At 46.9% G+C, this 25,831-nt stretch overlaps 1 protein-coding gene across 2 annotated transcripts in view; it reads right to left on the bottom strand.

Moving 5' to 3' along the window:
- The window catches only part of KCNQ3 (potassium voltage-gated channel subfamily Q member 3), a 168,803-nt gene that overhangs the window by 69,556 nt on the left and 73,416 nt on the right, over positions 1-25,831 (bottom strand). For both annotated transcript variants that reach the window (XM_083144862.1, XM_083144863.1), the window contains exon 2: positions 1,178-1,268. In XM_083144862.1, the coding sequence (XP_083000988.1) occupies positions 1,178-1,268 (91 nt within the window). The remainder of the gene's footprint in view (positions 1-1,177; positions 1,269-25,831) is intronic.

Genomic DNA, 25,831 nt, shown 5'->3' with positions numbered 1-25,831 from the left:
GCAGCAACTTCAATTGTGTCCTTATATAACACATACAGCACAACCTATCCAACCAATTCAATTATTATTACAATTTGAAACTTTTTTGTATTAAGGTTGGACGAACATCTACTGGAATATAACATCCAGGGGGTACAACTAATCACTATTCAGCCATAGCTGGAACAGATGGTAACACTAAAATGGGAAAATCACATCTAGCCTACACCACCTAGCCGGTCCTAAATAAGGTTGAACTTGATGGACTCAAGTCTTTTTTCAACCATCCTCAACTACTATGTAACTATGTAATTATTGTAGAAGGAAGCATACTTTAATGTTTTATTATTTATTTTATAAAGTACAGCCAACAAGGTAGAAAGTACAGGTTGGTCTAGCTCCTTAGGTGTTCTAAGGCTCTAATTGGCCACAGGGTGGTCTAGATCTGTGGATGTTCTTAGGCTCTGATTGGTTACAGCAGGGGTCCTTAAACTATTTTGCTCTGGGACCCCATTAGACAATAAAAATAATTACAGGACCCCAGCAATTTACTGCAGAAGGTCATCACATCACATGTGCAGTCAGCAGACAGCACATACATGGCAGCACTGTGGGGGCACAGAGTGATGGAAGGAGTCTGATATACCATAACCCACCACATCACATGTGTAGTCAGCAGACAGCACATACATGGCAGCATTGTGGAGGCACAGAGTGATGGGAGGAGTCTGATATACCATAACCCATCACATCACATGTGTAGTAAGCAGACAGCACATACATGGCAGCATTGTGGAGGCACAGAGTGATGGGAGGAGTCTAATATTCCATAACACATCACATGTGTAGTCAGCAGACAGCACATACATGGCAGCACAGAGTGATGGGAGGAGTCTAATATACCATAACCCATCACATCACACATGTAGTCAGCAGGCAGCATTGTGGAGGCGCAGAGTGATGGGAGGAGTCTAAAATAACAGACAGTTCATAAGATTTTCCAGACTCCTTGAATCACTGACTGAGATTAGAGAAGTCATCAGCCTGATGTTTAGCAACATGGAGTCGCGACCCCATGCTGAGATGGTCGGGACCCACTTTGGGGTCGGGACACACAGTTTGAGAACCCCTGGGCTACAGGTTGATCTAGCTCTGTGGAAAGTTCTAAGGTTCTGATTTAAGCAGTGTTCATACTTACTATAAGCAGCAGCCAGTCTCCAGAAATATCTTCATATTCTTTAAATGTTGTAAGGATCGCTAGAACCAGACATCCCAATACGATAAGAAACCTGGAAAGCAAGAAACGATATGTAATTACATTCGTTATTTATCAGTCATTTATAGCTTTGTTACATGTGTGCTTTGTGTGTGTGACCCAGAGCTGCCTCCCCTCCTGCATTCTGCAGGAGACTCCCTGACATAGCAGCAATCTCCCTCTCTCCCTCATGAGTCTAGCAATCGCCCTCATGTCACCTAGCCCACATTACACTGTTACATCATAGTTACCTCCCCTCCTGCATTCTGCAGGAGACTCCCTGACATAGCAGCAATCCCCCTCATTAGTCTAGCAATCTCCCTCATGTCACCTAGCCCACATTACACTGTTACATCATAGTTACCTCCCCTCCTGCATTCTGCAGGAGACTCCCTGACATAGCAGCAATCTCCCTCTCTCCCTCATTAGTCTAGCAATCTCCCTCATGTCACCTAGCCCACATTACACTGTTACATCATAGTTACCTCCCCTCCTGCAGGAGACTCCCTGACATAGCAGCAATCTCCCTCTCTTCCTCATGAGTCTAGTAATCTCCCTCATGTCACCTAGCCCACATTACACTGTTACATCATAGCTGCCTCCCCTCCTGCATTCTGCAGGAGACTCCCTGAAATAGTAACAATCTCCCTGACTCCCTGCAGAGACCAGCAATCTCCCTGATTGCACCTAACCCACATTATGCAGCTGTTACAGTGATAAATGCATTCACATGGGGTCATCATGTCCCTGCATTGATAATATGGCACAACGATCCCTATGGCTACATGCATTATAAATAAGGTTTCACTTGGCCACTTATATGGAACCACGTGTTTACCACAATACATGAACAAGCCCTGACACGTATCAGCGTCTTCTTCAACAAGTACAGTAGATCGTACAGACTGCTTCAGGGCTCATCTACATTTGGATGTAAGTCATTGTATGACGCACCTCTCAGATGTAGCAGTACACCTCCACGCCTCTAGGTGTCACCGTCACAATCTCCCTGACATGTTTTTTTTAAACGTAGGTAAATATGATATGTCCCTACTTTCCGGAGATGGCTCCAAATCTGCTGCTTGTGTACCTTAAAAAGGGGCCATGTCCATGCATCACATGGTGTGGTCACACGGCATGCCACATATTAGCATTTGCCAGATGGCCAAACTGGCTGGACTCATAACAACCAAATTCTAGATATAATCTAGTACATTCTGGAAAATAACTATAATGGGATTGGTTGCTAAGGGCAACAACTGCAATTTTGCTGCTTAGAAGTTTTATTAAACCTAACCTAAGGAATCTGATTAAGCGTACACATCCCCTCGCATGCAAATGCAAGGATTCGCGCGGCGGTGGAGGGCGGACGTTCAGTCAGGTGGCGTTTACTTTTCGCTAGGCTGCGAACGAGTCTGAATCAGGCCCATAATCAGACACATTGGGGTTTATTCTAGTTCATTCTTTCTGACAAAATCCTTCTTAGATAGACAAAACCATGTGCACTGCAGGGGGGCAGATGTAACGTGCAGATAGAATTAGAATTGGGTGAGTTATTTTGTTTCTGTGCAGGGTAAATACTGGCTGCTTTATTTTTACACTGCAATATAGATCTCACTTTGTAGTAAAACCCCACCCAAATCTAATGAACACTGCACAAGTAACATCTGCCCCCCCTGCAGTGCACATGGTTTTGTCCATCTAAGAAGGATTTTGTCAGAAAGAATGAACTAGAATAACCCCCATAGTTAAGAGAAAAGTACGTGGCGCAGCTAAGTGGTACAGTCCGTGGCACGACACAGAGGGCTATTTGCTGAAAATCGGGCTACGGTGGATGGGGACACCTCTGTGTATCACTGGTAGCATATTATGACTGGTGTAAGCAGGGGGAACACAGCGGCGCTGTCCATCTAGGGTGCTCTGGTGTCATCGTATTGATGCATCCTAACAGGAACATAGTATTCCCGGAAATGATAGTCCTGTGTCAGCAGCTATGGTAATCATACAGTAGGGTGTTCTCTGTCTGCAAAGCCTCTTACTGCATTCTGAGCAGTCAGTGATATACTGCATTCTGAGCAGTCAGTGATATACTGCATTCTGAGCAGTCAGTAATACACTGCATTCTGAGCAGTCAGTAATACACTGCATTCTGAGCAGTCAGTGATATACTGCATTCTGAGCAGTCAGTGATATACTGCATATCTGGCAGGCAAAAAGAGTTATTGCAAATGTTATTACTGTTTACCCTTTGTTGACGCGCCCCTACGGGGCAATGTCAAGCATCTTTTTTAAATTAAAAACTCCTTCTTCCCCTCCCACCTGCCTTCATCTCCGCTGTCTCATCAATAACCCCCTCTCCGTCCTGCCCTCACAGTGCATTATGCCTTATAATTAAGAAGTCGAGGTCAGGCGGTCACAGATAATGGCATTATTTCACTTTTCAGAGATTCGGACCATAAAAACATTTGTTTTAAAGAGCATCTAAACCTTAAATAAATGATGATCCATCATGAAAATCTATCTTGTAATAGTGGCACAACGATGTAAATCCTCCCCGATCAGAGTCTGCAGTAATTGACACGGAGTATACCCAATATAATTACTGTGTGGATGCAGATACAAACTATTGTTCTCTACCCTCAGTAATGTCTGATTTAGAAGGGCTAGCTCAATGTATAAAGTAACTAATATACAGATGGAGCGACCGTTGTTCAGGCAGGCAAAATTATCGCCAGCCCCCGCCAGAGGGCGAGTGTGCACGAGATGCTCGCTCCTTGGTGACGGAGCTCCTCCTGGGTCCCTGCCGCCTCGATGCCCCGTTCCGAGGCTTCCCCCCACCTCCCCGCACCCCCCCCCCCCTAACCCTGCCCGTCTCCCTGAAGCGGAGACGGGCAATGTCCCGGCGCCCAACCGCTGAGAGACTGGGATGCGCGTCCCAGTATAATGGCGTCCCTGTCTGCCGGCGCTCGTCAGAGGGGGCGCTCTGGTGGGCGCCGAGCAAGGACAAGGGGTGCTACATCTGTGTATATATATATATATATATATATATATATATATATACATACATAGGATGGGGTTCTAAGCAAACAGCGGCACTCCAGAGGATTTGTCAAACGTGCAAAATCATTTTTTTTAAAAACAACGTTTTGGTTTCGTTAAATAAATATTTTGCACGTTTGACAAATCCTGCGGAGTGCCGCTGTTTGTTTAGAACCCCATCCTGCATCACTGCTCCAGGGGGCACCCAGGTCCTCATTTCCAATCAGGGCGAGTGCCGATCTGACCACCAGATATGTGTATATATATATATATATACTGTGTATATATATATATATATATATATATATATATATATATATCTCAAAGGCTAACTACTCCACAGCTCTATGAGGTGAAGTACCACCAGTAACCACTAGAGGCCAGTCCACAGACAGAAGGCAAAACAAAAGCAATTTGTGCAGGGACACTGCTCTATTCCAAAACGCCATTTTGACTGGATTTTAACTAGTACAAATATAAGCAGCTTACATGTGTAATTTTTGGAACTGCACAGCTTTGAAACATTATTATTATTATTTATTACCAGTTATTTATATATCGCACACATATTCCGCAGCACTGTACAGAGGATATTTGAACATTCACATCAGTCCCTGCCCCAGTGGAGCTTACAATCTATATATTCCCTACCACATGTACATGCACACACAGACATTCTAGGTTTAATTTTGTTGGGAGACAATTGACCTACCAGTATATTTTTGGATTGTGGGAGTAAACCGGAGCACCCTGGGGAAACCCACGCAAGCACGGGGAGAATATACAAGCTCCACACAGTTAGGGCCATGGTGGGAATGGAACCCATGACCTCAGTGCTGTGAGGCAGTAATACTAACCATTACACCGTCCGTGCTGCCCCATGAAACATTTTGTGCGGATAGAATTTTATCCAAAATTAAAAAAAAAAGAGGCAGAGCAGGGGCAAGTAAGAGTAAAGTGGAATACAGAATAAAAGAGACAATGCAGATGCACACTCTAATAACTAGGTACAATTATAAAAAACTCTGCAATTTTTTATGGAATAAAACAGGTTCTTGGCCCCAAAAATATGGGTAACCTCCTCAAGTCGGTCTTTAACATTCCTAAGGGTTACGTCCAAAGCACAGGACTCCCCCCCCAGGCAAGCACAACCCAACTGCCCTGAAAAGTAGTTAAATTGTAATTAAAGTGTTAAAAGGTGTTACATTAATAAGAGCTAGCATCAGTAGATGAATACAGTAAGGCGGCCGATTATGGAATGACTGCACATGCATAGAGATCGTAGCGGGCATGCACGAGGCCAAACAGCAACAACATGTAGTGATTATTCTGTTCGTTAGACATTCGGAAGTTGATTCGGGAGTGTCACACGGCCATTTTCTCGGTGTGTCAGGAAGAAATCAGGCATTTCCGTTTTCAGGCAGGGTCTGTGACACGCAGACTGGGAATATTATCCCACGATGAGGGAGTAAATAAAAATAGATTTTCAGATGGATGCCGGTTGGTGTGATTTTTGCAAGCCATTCGTACAGTAGCCTTGCTGGGGGCGGGATTTCATCCGTTCTGGTCGGCGGCTATATGATCACAGACCTCCGCTAAGTCCTCAATTAGCGATTGCATCTGAATTAGGCCCAAAGTTTGTTATTTATTCCCCCTCAATTAGCGATTGCATCTGAATTAGGCCCAAAGTTTGTTATTTATTCCCCCAATTACAGCCAGAAGCGCCGGCACGTGGAAACAGTTTCTTCATATGTATCCATCTTCTACAGCTCAATGGGGAATAGGAAATGAAATGTTACACATAGGGGACAAGGAGTTTTATAAAAGCGTGAAATTGATCGTACGGGCCATAAATAAGTCCAACCGGAGCCATCAGTACTTCAAAGCTGGGCCGCGTGTGGCTCTAACCTGCAGTGGAACCATTAATCCCAGCATGTCCTGGCAGCGAGTCAGTAACTCCACGGAGAGTCAGGTGTTGTTGGACCACAAGTGCCAGCATCTGCCATAAATGATGTGAAGGTTCTCACCCCTCCAGCCAAAACATTCACAAACTCCATGTCGTTAATCCCTATTTAACTCCCAGGAACCTGATGGCAAATAATCGCCTGAGAAGAACCCTGGGGCCTCTAATCTGCTAAAATGACTATTTCTCCTTGTAATTAGTTTACACTGCAGGAAGTAGGTTTCCCTTCTCCCGTCGCTAGAACAGTACTTGACACGTAGCCAAAACGACTTTCCTTCTTCAAAACGATATTAAATCTCTGTGCGAAACAGATTCCTTGTTGGGCTGGGGATACCGATACAGTCACATGTTTTTTTTTACCCATAATGCAGCCCAGATGATAATCCTCCCGAAAATATTAAACTGCCGTATTCTCCAGATTTATATATTCCGATGGTTAAGTGATTCGTATTTGGCTGCTGGATTCAGTAAGATCCATGCAATGCTTCTCTGTCTACAAGAAAATGTAATGCTGGGACTTGTGGTTCTCCAAATCCCAGCATGCGGGTTAGGCTTGCTGGGTCCTGTAGTTCTACTACAGAACCCAATATCTATTTTTTTATACTGTTAAACACTTTTCTTGCATTTGCCCGGCTTCCACTGCCCAGGGACACCAGGGACAGCCACGGGCTTTAGCCTGGGCCAGGGGCGGCAACTGACGGTGCCTCTGATGTGCCAGTCTTTGAAATATTTCCGTAGATCCGTTGCGAATACAACCTCTGAATTAGGCCTTGTGTTCTATTTACATACACACCTACATTTCCTTGCCTGATAATATGTAAATCAATAAGAGTAATAACCAAGCCGGCAGTAATCCCTATGGAACTGGGTGAAGTGTTTCCAGGGCAGGGGGTCACTTGTGGTATAGCTGCCCAGGTGATAGGCCGGGTGTGGGCTATGGTAGGGACAACTGGAACATACTGAGGAGTTTGTACTATGCTGTGACACCTGTATGCTGCTGTGCTGTAACCATCCTTGCTTATTCTGATTACCTGGTATGCCGTTTACCTGCAACAAAATAAAGACCAAGACTTCACCTTATCCAATGTATGTGAGTCCTTGTCACACAATATTGGTAAATATTACTATCCTGGGAAATACCGAGTTTAAATTTAATGTGGATTAATGTGGGTAATCCTCTGCCAGTAAGAGGAATCCTGCGCAGTGCACTGATGTTACGCCTCCGCAATCATCCTCAATGGTATTGGCTCTTGCACGAGCCCCATGCCAGGTGTAAGCGATCCGTCAGGAACAGGTTTCCATTCCCCGCACCCAGGACCCAGACATGCCTAGGACACTCCCACAAGTCAGGTTCATAAGGTGGGATCGCACAGTCACTGCCCAATTTCCACTCAGAATAGAACAGACATAGGGCTTGATTCAGAGATGATCGTTGATCAGCGAATTCGCATCTCGACCCATTATTGAATAACAACAGAAAATGCGTATGCATCGTAATTCCAAAGTGACGGGGGGGGGGGGGGGTGTTTGATAACCAGACATTTTCTGGGACTGGCAAAAAAGACCGCAGGCGTGCACGGGCATTTTCACGGAGAGCTGTGGGAGGGTCAGAGTTGCGCACATTTGCACAGACTGGTGAATCCATTCGATGGTTCGTGAATTGCGCTTGGATTTGTGGGTGGACGGTGATCTATGATATTTTCGCAATTTATGCGCAGATATGCACGGGGCGTATTCTCTTTCTGTCTGGGCGGTTGGTATATACTCGCACTCATCTGCAACTTTGCTGATCAGCGGAAATGTATAAAGCACATCTGCGCATACAAACACTCACCATCAGCCTCCATAATTAAAGATCAGTATAACTCAGAATCAAGCCTATCATACAGAACTTACAGCAAGCCCCATACACACAGGGCGACGGAGCCGCAGTGTAGTAGTGTAGCACAGATCGCTCAGCACAGATCGCTCAGCACAGATCGCTCAGCATAGATCGCTCAGTACAGATCGCTCAACACAGATCGCTCAACACAGATCGCTCAACACAGATCACTCAGCACATATCGCTCAGCACAGATCACTCAGCACATATCGCTCAGCACAGATCACTCAGCACAGACCGCTCAGCACAGATCACTCAGCACAGATCTCTCAACACAGATCGCTCAGCACACATATTCCGCAGCGCTGTACAGAGAATAGTTGAACATTCACATCAGTCCCTGCCCCAGTGGAGCTTACAATCTATATTCCCTACCACATGTACATGCACACACAGACATTTTAGGGTTAATTTTGTTGGGAGACAATATCTCAACACAGATTGCTCAGCACAGATCACTCAGCACAGATCTCTCAACACAGATCACTCAGCACAGATCGCTCAGCACAGATCGCTCAGCACAGATCACTCAGCACAGATCGCTCAGCACAGATCGCTCAGCACAGATCACTCAGCATAGATCACTCAGCACAGTTCGCTCAGCACAGATCACTCAGCACAGATCGCTCAGCACAGATCGCTCAGCACAGATCACTAAGCATAGATTACTCAGCACAGATCGCTCAACACAGATCACTTAACACAGATCGCTCAGCACAGACCGCTCAGCACAGACCGCTCAGCACAGATCACTCAGCACAGATTGATCAGCACAGATCGCTCAGCACAGATCACTCAGCACAGATCACTCAACACAGATCGCTCAACACAGATCACTCAGCACATATCGCTCAGCACAGATCACTCAGCACATATCGCTCAGCACAGATCACTCAGCACAGACCGCTCAGCACAGATCACTCAGCACAGATCTCTCAACACAGATCGCTCAGCACACATATTCCGCAGCGCTGTACAGAGAATAGTTGAACATTCACATCAGTCCCTGCCCCAGTGGAGCTTACAATCTATATTCCCTACCACATGTACATGCACACACAGACATTTTAGGGTTAATTTTGTTGGGAGACAATATCTCAACACAGATTGCTCAGCACAGATCACTCAGCACAGATCTCTCAACACAGATCACTCAGCACAGATCGCTCAGCACAGATCGCTCAGCACAGATCACTCAGCACAGATCGCTCAGCACAGATCGCTCAGCACAGATCACTCAGCATAGATCACTCAGCACAGTTCGCTCAGCACAGATCACTCAGCACAGATCGCTCAGCACAGATCGCTCAGCACAGATCACTAAGCATAGATTACTCAGCACAGATCGCTCAACACAGATCACTTAACACAGATCGCTCAGCACAGACCGCTCAGCACAGACCGCTCAGCACAGATCACTCAGCACAGATTGATCAGCACAGATCGCTCAGCACAGATCACTCAGCACAGATCACTCAACACAGATTGCTCAACACAGATCGCTCAGCACAGACTGCTCAGCATAGATCACTCTGCACAGATCGCTCAGCACAGATCACTCAGCATAGATCGCTCAGCACAGATTGATCAGCACAGATCGCTCAGCACAGATCGCTCAGTACACATGCGATGCACCAGGGATATGTGTTGAGTGATCTGTGATGGCCATTGTTCTTTGGAGAGAGAATACGGGCGATGACTAGATTTATACTGCATGCAGTATAACTCCATACTTGCCTACCTTAAGAATCTTTGCAGCTTTTTCTGGGGTGGGGCTTGCTATAATTAAGCCCACCCCATAAAGCCCCACCCCCATTCCTGTAAATACCATGATTCACAGCTCTTCGGGGAGGGGGTGGTACTAAATGATGCAATTTGTGTCATTTTAGCTCCTCCCCAAAAAGCCGTGAATGCTGGTATTTGACCGGCAGAGAAAAGGGTGTGGGGGACGGATGTTGGGGCCCCATTAAATGCTGGAGGCTTGCCCACCCTTCCAGGGGGCCAGGAAAGCAGACCCGATTTTCCTGACCCACTCAGCCATTCCAGGAAGGTAGGTAAGTATGTATAAATTTAGCCCGGTGACGGCAACGTGAGGGACAGCGCAGCGCCGTTGCTAGGGTGCCTCTACACGTAGCGACAGTCAGAACGCTTAGACATAGGGCTACAATCACCCCGTGTGTATGCCGCATTACTGATAATATAACTTTGGATGCCGAACTGCATATTCTATATAACTTGCACAGTGCGCAGTGACGCCTGTAGAAGCTGTGAAATACGATGTTGGAATCACAGCCCAAAGCTAAGAACAAACTCCTTATTCTATGCACAATAATCCATTATTACATCTTTACTGGATGGGATGGTATACTGGACAGTGTTCAGCTCAGCGCAGATATCAGCAGGGAATGGTCCCAAACCCCTAATTCACGTCTCCCTATGTAACTGCACAAGTTATAAGGAACATGTGACTGGATGAGGATAAGGGACTCATGGCTGAGAACCAGCGATATCCAGAACAAAACAAAAGAAAAGTGTCCGGTTATTCAGTGCCGCTGACACATTTGAATACTCTTAAAACCGTATCAGAGCAGCGCAGACACAATTACACTGATAACACAAACCCTCAGCCGCACAGAGAGCGTCGGAATAACTACAGCAGGTATCACAGAAATACATCACCTATTATTGCAGACCTGAAATGTTCCGCTCCTCTGCCGACCCTGCTGGCTTATGCTGGTTCATTTATATAGAATCTATAATTATCTTTATTAAAAACAGCTACTCGCACAGAAACGGCCAGTAACAAGATAATAACGGAGTTACAAAGGCTGATAAACGGTTTATATGCAGTTAATATTGCAGTATCACCATCTGAGGATTTATCTTCTGTGCGGGGGCATGCAAGCGGATGTGCAAGCGTACACATTAGATCGCAGCGTAGTGCAGGGATTTTGGCTGCTGGGGGGGGGGGGGGGTTCGGTGGGGCAAGGCAGCGGTTTCCGAAAGTTTGTTTAATAACTAATATAGACATTTTTTAAAGTTTAGAGCCACAATAAGACTCTCCTCCAGTCTCCAAACCTACAAGCGTTCCCTGAAAACTCACCTCTTCAGGCAAGCTTACAGAACCAGCCACTTAATCTTCATATACCGTTCCTATCTAATCACATCCCCACTGTACAGTCCACACATATCCCCTCTCTTTCTTTTTCACATTTTCCATCCTCCTGACCCCTGGCCAAACTGCTGGGTCACCGTATCTTACAGCACACCAGGAACCTTTGCATTCTGGTACACTTTATACAATAAAGAATATCTATCCTTGTGTATCATTTCCCTATAGATTGTAAGCTTGCGAGCAGGGCCCTCATACATTTGACTGTGTAAATACCCAGTTTGTTGTATCACTGTCTCCTTTTGTAAAGTGCAATGGAATATGCTGCACTATATAAAGAAACTGTGAAATGGCTAATGTCATCTTCAGATGACGTGAGCTGCTGGGGCCAATCTCCAGAATATATTGTATTCCAGAGCTTGGGAAAGTTGGCCAGAAAGCATCGGGGTTTCTATGCTGGCTGCTTTTGAAACAATAAAACACTGGATTCAAGCAGATAAATTCTGATCCTTGATACATACAGGGAATACTTATATTTGCTGGTACAGTACCTCCATTTTTGGGGGATATATTCCTGAAATGATCAATGATACACAGTCTCCTATGTGTGGCCTACACAGCCCCAGTGAGATGCTTTGCAGAGGTGACCGTGAGAGAACGGGACTGAGATGTAATGTTCTCAGTAATTTCTATAACACATAACTCATTTCTGCCATGCAGACAGCAGTGAAATATGCGGGGCCGTGTTCTTTGGATTTCTCACACACTCTGACCTAAAACTGTTTCACGTTCTGTTTGATTTAAAATATGCCCTGATTATATAAGGAAAAATGAGATGATAAACAAGTTTGTGCCCTTTAAATAACACGGTACAGTCTACCCGGAGCAGAGAATGAATCTGTGAGACCCAAATTTAGCCCATGCATCTAACTCCAGATGGGAGGTGCAAGGGGCCAATGTGGGGGTTGTGGGGCCTCCATTACCACCGGGGCAGTTGCAGCACCCCCCGAGCAGAGGAAGATGGAAGATAAAGCCCACCTGGCTCCAGAGGGTAAGAAGCTACCACCAAAGTGCCTATATCCCCATTGGACCAACAGGGATGGAGGAAACGTGCCCGGGCACCACAGCTAACCTCTGACAGGGAGCCTCTACCCCCACTGGACCACCAGGGATAAAAGGACCACCACCGATGCCACAGCAAAGCACTGACAGACAGACAATATACTCAGTGGACCTCCATGCAGTACATGACATCAGGTGCAAATTTAGGATCAGGTTGCCCTTCGGAACATTGTTATTGGTCGCCACCCCCCCCCCCCCCCCTTCCCCATAACATCACTGCCAGCTTAATTGCTTAATTTCAAAACTACCCCAACCTAACCCCACTTCTGCCACCAAATGTACCGACCATTGCCCCTGCTAGTTACAAAAGAAAAAAATACGTTTTAATGACATTAACAACAACAAAAAAAGTGCAGTATTCAATGACAAATTACGCTATGTGCTGCGAATCCTGTTTAGAATTCGCTTCACAATCGCAGGGTTCCGGAGGGCTGGAGAATTCGCTGCCAGCCCTCCCTGTCACCATATTCAACACTGCAGGGGCTCGCTGCCCCTAATGGCTAATTTTAACCCCTGCAGCGGAGCCGGGGATGGTGGCAGGCAGGGAGATGTAAGTGGTTAAGGGTTTAAAGTGTTAAGTTACTTAAGTGTCATGCATGAAAGAGACCGATGGTGATATTATACATACTGATCCCAAAACAGACAACAAAACAACCAATCAGAGAGACAGAAAACAGAAAAATAAAAGTTCCATATGAATACAACAGTGGAGCCGCACCAACGAGCCGGCAGCTGAATCAGTTTGTGAGGGATTGCTGACGGGTTGAAGATAGAAATGACCAGATGGACAGAATTATTTCATCACATTTAATGCAACTGAAAACACAACACTAACGTATTGCATCTGAACTACCGCATCGCAGCAGAATCTTACGGAATATCATTCCTGGCGGTGAGAACACGAATGTTTCTGTACAGAATCTCGCAGGTCTGATAAACTCCACACAGACATAGGCATTCATCCACACTCACACCACTTATCTAAGAAATAAAGACGCGTACAACTGAATGGGCTTAAAGGGGACGGCTTATTTATTTTGAGCAGGGGCGGCCTATTTGAATCTAACTAAAATTTATGTCCCTGCTCTAACTAAGGTGGCGGGCAAAGAACGGCATGCAAGATAAATAACATTGCTGGAAAATAACAAAGTAATAAAAATAACAAACTCCGGATCTAAGGGCCACCTGCCCTTAATTGCCAAGGACCGGCCACCTGCCAGCGTCCAAGACAACGGCTCAATTATGAAGCGGACTTTTCAAAAGGGGCCAATTGCCCTTAAGGTCAGGGGGTTGACCTTCTGCTTCTGCCCCTGACCTCGCAAATATCACTAAGGCAGAGCTCACCACTCTGCCCAAGTCATCAAAAAATTGGGCCACCTGCCCTCAACTACAAATGTCCGCAAGAATTTTCGCTATCCGAAGTAGATGATCGTTAAGGTCCAGATGTGGGCCCACCTGGATCGGTGATGCCCACATCTCGACATCAACCACCAGCTAAGTGTAAATACAGCTCTAATTTAACTACCGTTCTTTCCGCCAAGACAAAAATAAGCCGACAACAACTAAACGACTAAATGCAAACGACTTCTCAAAAAACTAATTCTAACTAATAAATGGGGCGGGCGGGAGGGCAACGTTTCCTGAAGCAAGAGACAGAATCTTCTGGAAGCAAGAACATCACCCCATCAATCTCCACCTCTGACCTCAATCAGCCTATTCTGAACCGTCATTCAAATCAGCCAACCCGTCAATCAAGATAAGCCGAACCCCCGGGCCCAGATCAAGTGTGTGAGCTAAGGATTCCTGCCAATAGCCAGGTGAGTTTATGCTGTTTTCAGCCAGACAAGCTGGCTTCTACAGTCTTAAACTCCACACAGACATAGGCATTCATCCACACTCACACCACTTATCTAAGAAATAAAGACGCGTACAACTGAATGGGCTTAAAGGGGACGGCTTATTTATTTTGAGCAGGGGCGGCCTATTTGAATCTAACTAAAATTTATGTCCCTGCTCTAACTAAGGTGGCGGGCAAAGAACGGCATGCAAGATAAATAACATTGCTGAAAAATAACAAAGTAATAAAAATAACAAACTCCGGATCTAAGGGCCACCTGCCCTTAATTGCCAAGGACCGGCCACCTGCCAGCGTCCAAGACAACGGCTCAATTATGAAGCGGACTTTTCAAAAGGGGCCAATTGCCCTTAAGGTCAGGGGGTTGACCTTCTGCTTCTGCCCCTGACCTCGCAAATATCACTAAGGCAGAGCTCACCACTCTGCCCAAGTCATCAAAAAATTGGGCCACCTGCCCTCAACTACAAATGTCCGCAAGAATTTTCGCTATCCGAAGTAGATGATCGTTAAGGTCCAGATGCGGGCCCACCTGGATCGGTGATGCCCACATCTCGACATCAACCACCAGCTAAGTGTAAATACAGCTCTAATTTAACTACCGTTCTTTCCGCCATATCAGTTCAACTTGAACTGACCCGCCACCAACCTAATTCCAAATACTCCCTCAACTAAAACTCTAAACTTCTCAATGCGTCTATTAAATTCTGAAAAAACAAATCCATCCCGACTAAAGAGAGGTGCACCCCATCCGGCCTGTACAGGGTCTCGTTTCTAAAGGATATGGCCTCGTGCCTGACGACCACTCCGCCCTCCGTTACTATAGCCCTGCCGACTACGGAATTGATCCGCCTACGTACCAAATCAATGGCGCCCGGATTGAGTGCATCTCTCCAAACCCTCCTAGGTATAATCTCTGACCAGAAGAAACGGCAAAATCTCCATTCTCTGATCAGGTCCAGCAATAAATTCCTAATCTCAAATCGAATATTGAGACCGGAATTATGCGTGAGGTCGTTGCCCCCCAAGTGGATGATGACAAAAATTGGGTAACCAAACGCCCTAACTGACTCATCCAAGAGACCCCTCAACGCGGACCATCTCATACCTCTACGCCCCAGCCAACGGATAAATCGCGTCTCAGGGAAACGTTCCGTATCCGTGGTTACCTGGGACAAGGACAACCAATAAATAAATGAATGCCCCACCATCCAAATCATATTGGTGTCCAAGCGTTGACCTGTAAGTTGAAGTGATATATACCGTTAGAAAATTTGAAATAATGGCAAACATCTGTCAAAATTTTAAAGGGGGGCCCGGGAGATTCCCTTAAAGGTGATTTTGCAGTTCTATATTAAATTGTTGATACTAATAGGAATGTGATTTGGGTGATCTATTTAAGACTAATTGATTATTTGACCCGCTTGAATTATGTATAATCTCTTCCTGTTGTTTCTTATGCTATGGTGGTGGGGGGGGGGGGGGTCGCCCGATTTGACTTGAGGCAAAAAACACAAATCTTCCACCAGTTGGCTAGAGCCTAATTTAAGACTGGTGATAACACAAAAAATTCCTCAAGGCCCCTCAAACACTAAAGCGTGTTTGGGCGAGCGGCTACTCCTCAAATGGGCTCACTGGACTATGTCGGCCTGATGTATCGCTTAAATGCACCAGACCGCCATCTTCCGAGTGCTCGTATGTCGACCTGAGACCAACCCGCCGCAGCGGCTGCCGAAGCGGCGCCGATACGGAAAGAGTGTGTCCCAAAGTCGGCTGGAGAAAGACCCTGATGCAATATACAGCGCCTGAAAACCGACCTAAACTGAAAGTTGGTAAGGGGGGACCCGTCGATGTGCATCAGCCAGGCCCCGGGCAATTGGGGCCGTAACTCCACGTAAGCCAGAGCCGCCGCCACCGGACAGATCCGGCGGTCGCCACTCCGACCCAAATGGACCCACTGCCCCCTGCCCGCTACATCAGTCTTTGAGCGCTGTATCTTGCACCATAAACCGTCGTGGTGCACGTCGACATGGCCGAACAGCATAGGCGAGGGAGATGCCCTGGTTGCGGACACCAATTCGCCTACTCTGAACGCCCCATGGAAAGCCATGGCAAAGGCCAGCCTGAAAAGTCGAACCTCGTAATCGTTTGAGCAAATTACTCTTAGGGACCTCGAGATTCGACGCAACAGGCTGGCATCAATCGGCCGTCGCCTGTCGGGCAAAACCGGCCTGGCTCTGGCCCATCCCTTAAGCATCCTGGAAAGCAAGAAAGACTTGGTGATGTCTCTCTTCCCACCAAGACGCAAAAAGAATGATATGCCTGCCAGAGAGCGTCCAACAAAACTTCTGGACTTACCCTCCGTGTACAGGCTCCATACATAGGCATTAATAAGACGCTTAGAGCTCTTACCTGTGTCACCCTGTTCAAACATGAACTCGCTCCAGCGCTCCCATGAGGCCAGATAAGCTCTCAATGTAGCTGGCGCTAGCGACCGCAGGGCCAGCTCCTCTACCCCTCCAGAGGCACCTGCCATAAAAAAGATGGACATTGTTCACCATACTTCTGGGCTAACGGCACAAGTTGCCTGAATCTTACCCATTCGAAACGGGACAATGCATCCGCTACTTCATTAAGTACGCCTGGGACGTGCTTGGCTCGCAACGTAATATTGTTCGCCAAGCACATCATCACTATCCGTGCTAGAATACGCAAAACTGGGAGAGAGGTTGACCTTAGTTGTGTAATGGATTGGACCACCCCTAAGTTATCACACCAAAAGACAACCTCCCTGTTTCCCAATTCTGCGCCCCAGAGCTCTAAGGCGACCATTATTGGAAATATTTCCAATAATAGCATATTCTTGGTCATGCCGTCTCGTGCCCAAGATTCGGGCCAAGCCTCTGCGCACCAACGTCCCGCATAAAATGCGCCAAATCCGGAAGATCCTGCAGCATCTGTATATAATTCCAACTCCGCATTTGCAACGGCTGGAGCTTGCCATATGCATATGCCGTTGAAATTATCCAGAAACATTTCCCACACTTTCAGATCCCTCTTCATTTCTGAAGATAGACGTAGAAAATGGTGGGGTTTGCGAATCCCGACGGTCGCTCGCTGCAGCTTTCTACAAAATATTTTGCCCATGGGTATAACTCTACATGCGAAATTAAACAGGCCCAATAAAGATTGAGCCTGTCTAAGTGTTAATTTAGCAGCCGCGATGGCATAAGTTATTTCGTCATGTAACCGGTGTACTTTATCTAGTGGAAGTTTACACAGACCTAGCTCGGAATCAATTTCAATTCCGAGGTACACCAAATCAGTAGTAGGTCCCTCGGTTTTTTCCCCTGCCACGGGAACCCCGAAATCCCTAAATAACTCAAGCGCTGCTTCTAGTAAACTAAGGCACAGGTCAGAACTTGGAGGACCCACTAAAAGAAAGTCATCCAAATAATGAGTAATGCTGTCGACTCCCGACACTTCCTGCAGGCACCACTGCAAAAATGTGCTGAAGCGCTCAAAATAAGCACATGAAATGGAGCAACCCATGGGCAAACATTTATCTATGTAAAAGCCCCCATTTAATTTAAATCCCATGTACTGAAATGCGTTCTTATGCAAAGGTAATAGTCTAAAAGCTGATTCAACATCCAATTTGCACATGAGGGCGCCAGGACCAATTTTTTGAATGATGTCTATAGCATCCTCAAACAAACAATAATTAACTGTGCATAAATCGTCATCGATGGCGTCATTGACAGACGACCCTCTAGGACAAGAAAGATGCTGAATCAGCCTGAACTTTCCTTTAACTTTTTTGGGAACCACCCCAATAGGGGACAAAATTAGTCCCTCAACTGGTGGTGTTGAAAACGGGCCTGCCATGCGACCTAGTTTTACCTCGGCTTCAACTTTTTGTGATATTATGTCAGGGTGTTCCATGGCGGAGCGTAAGTTTCCCTTACTACCCGTACTAATTGGAGCGGAAACAGGTAATTGAAAACCTTCTGAAAATCCGGACTGCAAAAATCTTGCTCCATCTCTGTCCGGATACCGTTCCAGCCATGGTAACATCCTGACCAATACAATTGGAGTTGGGGCTCTATCCAACGACAGGTGCCGCTGGACCGCGGCTTTGTTTCGTCGTGGACTGAGCCCCACCTCCCCCACCAGTTGGAGGTTTTGTGCAATCCTTGATTGCGTGTTGACCTCCGCATCTGATACAAAGGTGCCGAAAACGACACCGGTTACCCAGGTTGCATTGCCCATTATTAAATGAGTAGCACCTACCATGGCCATGCTTCGTATTACTTCCCTTATTAATATTATTGTAAGGCCTGCTCCCATACTGCCTTACCCACCCCTTATTCTCAGGAGCCCTAATAGGTGTAGCTGATTCGGCAACTTCGCCGTATAATTCTACGTCTTTCTTACCAAAATCGTACACCTCCCGGCCATGCTGTTTCCTCCTAAACTCTTCGTCATAGACCCGCCAACCGGGACCGACGTAAGAGGTGTAGAGTTTATGAATAAGGAACTGGTATCTCACCAGGTTCACATATTCATCTGGATGTGTCTCTAAATAACAGGCCGCAAAAATTAGTATGCCTCTTACCCAGTTGTTATAAGTGCGAAATGCATCCTCGCTAGCGGGTCCTTTCTTCCTTGCGGCCAGAAGGGCCCGCCTATCCTTGCTTGTTAAAGCAAAGATATCTACATAGCGCCCTTTTCTGATCCTATCTCTAGCCCTAGGGCGCAAACCCCGCTTAACAGCGGTGTTCGCGCACTGCACTGCATCAGACTCAACCGATACATTGGAGGACCCGGAGCTATGGGACCTATATTCCCTACGCCTCTTCCGCCTTCGTCTCCTCACGACGCCGTCCGAAGATGACTTATCTTCGGAAGACGTCGATGCCAATGAGGAATCAGAGGTTTCATTTCTGCGCCGTCTCTTACGAGACTTTGCAGATCTTTTCCGCTTAGCTTTCTTCTCTACCGATGAATCCTCTGACCCCCCACTGCTGGACCCTGCATTATCATCCTCAGTCCAGTCAGGATCATTCGTGGACTCACCCGTATCAGATGATGCTGCCCTCCTTCTTCTACGATCACTTCCTCCTCGACTTGAAGAATGTCCTTCCATGGCTCGCTCGGCGGAATCCTGACCTGTCAATAGAGGTTCGTTAACAACCCCCATCACGGTTGGGACATTCGGCGATACCCTTTCAGCAGAGGAAATGACATTTCCCCCTCGCGCCGCAGTAATAGTCGGAGCTATCGCTTTGGCTATGAGGTCGGATACTGACCCCAAAGTTGCCGGAGGGTCAGTTTCCCCCTGCCCACCTGTCCCGGTGGTTAACAGAGGAGCCACTGCCGACACCACCGCTGCGCATATAGATGTAAGCGCTGATGTGTCTAATGACACGGTGTTACTTTCTGTGTTTCTCCCTGCAACCGCGTCCGCATATGAGCGTCCCGGTTGCGTTCTGGCCCCTTGTGGCGCCATATCGGTCTCCCTTGCCTTCTCCGCGACCAACCTTCTCCTCGCTGTCCGTCTAGATCTGGCGTTAGATTTTCTAACTCCTTCTACCGGATTCATTCCCGAATCACTCTGCAGGTCCCCTTCACTAACCCCACCTTCTCCGTTTGACCCAGCAAAGGTGGCTTGCTCTTGCATACCGGATTCACTGCTCTGCGAATCCACTTCATCTGATTCGCCGCATGAGGATACGGATTCGGCCGAATCCTCACTATTATCCTGCCATGTAGCTACGGCCGACTTAAACATTTCAAATTCGGCATGAGTTAACTTATGTCTCATGTCCTCTATAAATTTCCCCCTGGGGTTGCCATTATAATTAATGCCACCAGATGGCGCTGCTGCTACATTGCTATTTTTTCCTTTTCTATGGGACCTCCTGCTATTCTCCCTTTCTCCAGCAGAGGGCGCTCCAGGCATAGAAGTGCCTGCAACACCCTCCTGACTGCGGTTAGTATCACCCCTGCGGCCATTTCTTTTCCTCCTATCATCAAACCCACTACCTCCAGCGCTCATAGGCACTGTGCCATCTTTATTCTGATGTGGGCGCGCACCGGTCCTCTGACCGATGCGCTGTGCCCTTTCTTTTACACCAATCCTCCCTGTAGATGATGCGGCAGCGACAGGCCTAGCGCCTGCGCTCCGCTTATTGACCCGGCTGACTGCTGCGTCTGGAGGGACGGACGCCGGCTCTGACGCCAGCGTCCCCGTCGCTCTCCCCCTTTGGCCTGACTTCGCAGGCCGTCTCCCCGCTCGTAGCCCTGCCCCTACCGCTTCCCCTGCAGCGGCGGATGCTTCAGGCCTAGCGCCTGAGCTCCGCCGCGTGACGCGGCGAGGCACAGTGGGGACGGGTGCCGGCTCATGACCGCCATCCGCTCGCCCCCTCGCCCGTGACTGACGTGAGCGGTCTGCCGGAGGAATTCCTGAGCCTCCGGCAGCACCGCCACGCCGCCCTGACCTGCCCTGCTTACACACGGCGACCGACAGAGCGGGCGGTCCCGCCTGCGCTCCGGCAGCCCTCCGTCGAGGAGAGGGGGATAGCCCCCTCTCCTCGCCCCTGCAAGGAGGCCTAGCTCTGGCCCGAACAGACCCTGCATTTTCACCTAGCGCAGCGTACCTGGCGGGAGCCCCCGCAGCGCGCTTAGGTCTGCCAGCCATATTAACAGTCACAGACGCTTAAAGAAGAAATATAGAAAGCAGGGAAAGTTGTTAAAGTAATAGAGTTATAGACTAGCAGTAAGAGTAGGAAGAAATAGAGTTAAAAGGAAAGAGATAGGGAGAGAAGTATATAAAGGAATTATAGATCTCTAACACAGGCTAATAATTGTTCTGTACTCAACAGTCCAACGTTTCCTGAAGCAAGAGACAGAATCTTCTGGAAGCAAGAACATCACCCCATCAATCTCCACCTCTGACCTCAATCAGCCTATTCTGAACCGTCATTCAAATCAGCCAACCCGTCAATCAAGATAAGCCGAACCCCCGGGCCCAGATCAAGTGTGTGAGCTAAGGATTCCTGCCAATAGCCAGGTGAGTTTATGCTGTTTTCAGCCAGACAAGCTGGCTTCTACAGTCTTTCTATTTGCTGGAAATCCATCAGCCAACTGAAGGTTTAGAAGCAAATCCTATATTTCCCCGTCCATTACCTGTCAGATCAATCAGACCTTTATAGCTACTGCATGTGCAAAGTGCAGCCACCCTGGGATCAACTGGAAAGAGCATGTTGTGGGTGAGTATTTTATTACGCAGGTTGTTCTTACTGGGGAATTAGACCACAGAACAAGAATATCAGCTGCCGGATAGCTGCTCCTTCTTTATATCAGGTTCTAACAGCCTGAGGATCTTCAGACAAATGTGGCAAGGCTGGCAGGGCATTCTGGGACTTTTAGTTCTGCCGCAGATGCAAAGATGCGGGTTGCCCAGTTCTTGAGTGAAAGGACCAACAAAAAAATGGTGGAATATGGCTTTTTCCTTTATTTTAAACATACACTCCCAGAGTTTTTCTTGGCACGCCCACAAAGCGGCCGGTTACCACACCAGACGCCTTTCACATCCATGTTGTGTAGTTCATTTGGGCAATAGGGGTAACTGACAATATTAATATAATATAGTAATGTTACATAGCAAAAAAAAAATGTATCACAGCCAACATATTGCAAAAATTAGTCTGAGGGTTGATTATCCCTACTGCCGGTATGCTAACCGGTTCCCCCTGGGATAATGCAAATAAAAACCATCCTATACTGGATGCAATCCACCAATCAGAGTGCAGAATTCACTTCCTACCTCCCAGCTGTGCAGCCTGAGAGTGAATGTCTATCAGCGTGCTGACTGGAGGATGACTGATGCTATCTACCAATCAGAGTGCAGCATTTTCTTCCTACCTACCTGGGTTATTCAGATAGATGTTTGCTCTGTTGCTGAGAACTTGGACGCAGCAGCGCATCAGAGAAGCCGGCATGAAGCATTCTCTATTTGCACAACACGCCTCCTGCGGCAGTAGCCGCGCAGCACTGAGTACAAAGTCACAACAGCTGTGCGATAGTGTACATCTGTGAATAAGACCCTTAAGTTCTGGACTTGCCAACGTACTATACATTGTATCTCATTAATACTTTGTAGGAGGCCTTTTCCTGGCATCTCTTTATAAATATCCCCTAAGCTGCTATAATGATCATAAATGTTATATTTTGTTTAATTGTATGGAATCCCTGGCTGAGCAGAAACAGAATAATGGTTCCCTGTGTTTGCTGCTTGCATCCCGTTGCCGTGGAGAATGCAGGTACAATCAAACACAGCACTCTCCTCCCTCTGGTTAGTCTGCTCGCATTGTGGTCATAGTTTGGATGGATGCACTGATGTGTTGTAAGTAATTCCTCCACCAAGGGAATCACCCTAAATTATTTACCGAGCCCAGGCACTGTGACCTTGAAATGCATTTCCTGCTGTTTTGAAATATATGCTGAGGTGCTAGCACTACCCTTAAAACTTGTGTACATACCAAAAATGAATATATATATATATATATATATATATATATATATATATATGTGTGAGTGTTTATTTTTAGCACATTTGACTTGCTTCCTTTAATAAAAGAAAACATTTTCTACCAAACAACATCCCACAATTTTCATTTTTCATAACTCGTCTGTAAAATATTTATGAGAACTTTCTGTTCGAAAACTTCACATTGCGAAACGCGTCGGTTTTCCCACCGGACAAAGAACAATTAGAGAGGAGAAACGCGGAGGAGTGGGGAGCAACAACTCATATGAAAGACATAAATCTGTGATTTTCATCAATTAAAATGAAAGCGCTGGTACAGTAAGTACTCCGGATCTTTCGCTCCCAACTGGGATCCAAACAGCTGAGAAACGTAATGGATTGATATAAGAGATCTGCAGAGTAATGGGGCGTACACACGGGGTGATTTCAGGGCATTTCCTAAGCGATCTCACCAGAGGCCCTACATTGCTCCACGTGTAGCACTACATTTGTGGTGTAATACAAATTATACCACGTTCTATAAGACACCCGAGCTGCCATATTTGAGTGATTCTGATGTTTTCTCCATAATAACATGAATGCTAGTTTTATTCGTTGTGAATATGTTCTACGTTGTAAAAGGGACATGTGCACCCAGCGTGATATCTCTTCAGCTTCAGAAACTCTACATCGCTCGCAGACCGCAACCCGACCACACCGAGCAGAGAATGGCAATCAATCAGCGGCTAATGAAGTTGGGTAAGGTCCAAAAATGTCATGGATCAATAGTAAGATCTTATGACTTGGACAAAAACACAGATTTTAGCTGATGAGAAGCTGGCGGGGGCGATGATACAATTTTCAAATTACAATACTATGAACAAGACGATATAAACTGTAAACGACATCATTTTCATTTAAAGGATATATGTCATTGCAGACAAATATGAGAATGAGTGTTCCTCCTTATAATGAGTATGTGCTGAACGTTTTGCTAGGCACTACACACAAAAGGCTCCCCAGGCATGCACGGCATACTACATCATGGAAATGGCAATGTGGCACAATCTGAATGGGGGGGCACTGCAATGTGGTACAATCTGAACTGGGGCACTGCAATGTGGCATAAACTGAACGGTGGGCACTGCAATGTGGTACAATCTGAACTTGGGGCACTGCAATGTGGTGCAATCTGAACCGGCGGCACTGCAATGTGGTACAATCTGAACTTGGGCACTGCAATGTGGTGCAATCTGAACCGGGGGCACTGCAATGTGGTTCAATCTGTACTTCGGGCACTGCAATGTTGCACAATGTGAACTGGGGGGGGGGGGGGGGGGGCACTGCAATGTGGTAAAATCTAAACTGGGGCACTGCAATGTGGCATAAACTGAACCGGGGGCACTGCAATGTGGTACAATGTGAACTGGGGGCACTGCAATGTGGTACAATCTGAACTGGGGCACTGCAATGTGGCATAAACTGAACCGGGGACACTACAGTGTGATGTACTCTGAACTGGAGGCACTGCAGTGTGACGTACTCTGAGCTGGGTGCACTACAATGTGATCAACCCATGCAGAAAGAGACATTTATCGACACATTGGGATGGGGGCCCCTTCAAAATGTTGTTCTTTGGCCCACAAAGTTGTAGACACTCCCTTGGCTATAGCATAACACATGGTTGCCGACTCTCCCGGAATGTCCGTGAGAATCCCGGAATCCTGGGACATCTTCCGGACTCCCGGAAGAGGCCCCTTTCTCCCGCAGCTGCTGGTGCTCACTGCTTCACTTGTGCGATCTGCGCCTGTCCCCATACACCAGCGCCCGATCCCCGCAGAGGCTATATACTGCTGCTGCTGCTGCCGCTGGCTGGTGGTGCGTGGACCAGGCAGACGAGCAGAGTGCAGCACGGCCCGGGGAGAGACCGCTGCCGGGCGGCTGCATGATAGAGGGGATGCCGTCAGTGGCCATCGTGCTGGCGGGGTCCGCAAGAAAAGGCTTAGGTAAGGTGAATGGCGAAGTAGAGTTATGGCTGCCTAAGACATTTGTACAATGGCTGGTTCATGTTTCATGTCTTTACTGGCCACCTCTCTCCTCATTACGGCGGTTCTGCCCCACTGGATGCTGCACAGGCTGTGAAAAGGGGTGTTTAGGGTGTGGCACTGCCAAGGGAAGGGGGTTAGAGTTAGGCAGTGGTGTACAGTTCTAGTCCATGTCTTGTTTTTCTTGTCTCTTTGCTGCATGTAGATTGTCAAGTTCATATAGACCATTTATTGCAGGCATATGACCTAAAATGATTGGTTGTTTATAAATAAATATTAGTTCTTAATAAATGCTGACTCTCCATGAATCCTGTGACATCTCACAGATTCCCGGAAGAGGACCCCTTTCTCCCGCAGCTGCAGCACATGCGTAAGATAACAGTGATGGCGCCGCCAACACTCCCTGGTGTCACAAGTCCCACCTCTGGCGACGCAAAGGCCCGCCCCCTGGCTTTGACTTGTCTCCCTGAAATGGTTTTTCAAAGGTAGGCAACCCTGGCATAACATTTGTGATTATTTTGCAATGGGCTCAGACAGCAAATACCAGCAACCTGACACACTTCCGGGGCTGTACTGGGGTGTACCTCTAATCTTCAAAAGTGCTGCACAACCATTACAGAAAACGAGTTAAAAGCCTGTCAAAATGACAGCTTCTGCAATGTACTTTCACTTTGTGCTGTGACAGTTTTTAGCCCACAACTCTCCTCCAATCTCTGTCTTCTCTTCACAGCTCTTATTCATTAAAATGTCTGTTGAATTTTGAATGTCATAAGTCACGTTCTGTGTTTGATATTCTGTACATTGTGTATTGCGGTTATCTCCATTTATTGTGACCATTTAATTACTTAATTACAGTTTTTTTATATAGCGCAGCATATTCCGTTGCGCTTTACAACTAATCCCCTGGGTACCATGCAATGAGATGCACGCAAACACATCCCCCCGCATGCCGCCGAAGGGCAGAGAAATCATTCGATATAAACTGACTTTTATTTCCTTTTTTGTCCGCTGAAGAGGGTGCGGGCGCTGATGTCCTGTGATATCAGCCT

This window comes from Crinia signifera, chromosome 5 (genome assembly GCF_055691185.1).
Source record: "Crinia signifera chromosome 5, ASM5569118v1, whole genome shotgun sequence".
Lineage (NCBI taxonomy): Eukaryota > Metazoa > Chordata > Amphibia > Anura > Myobatrachidae > Crinia > Crinia signifera.
Note: the sequence above shows the minus strand (reverse complement) of the source record. Positions and strands in the feature narration are given on the sequence as shown.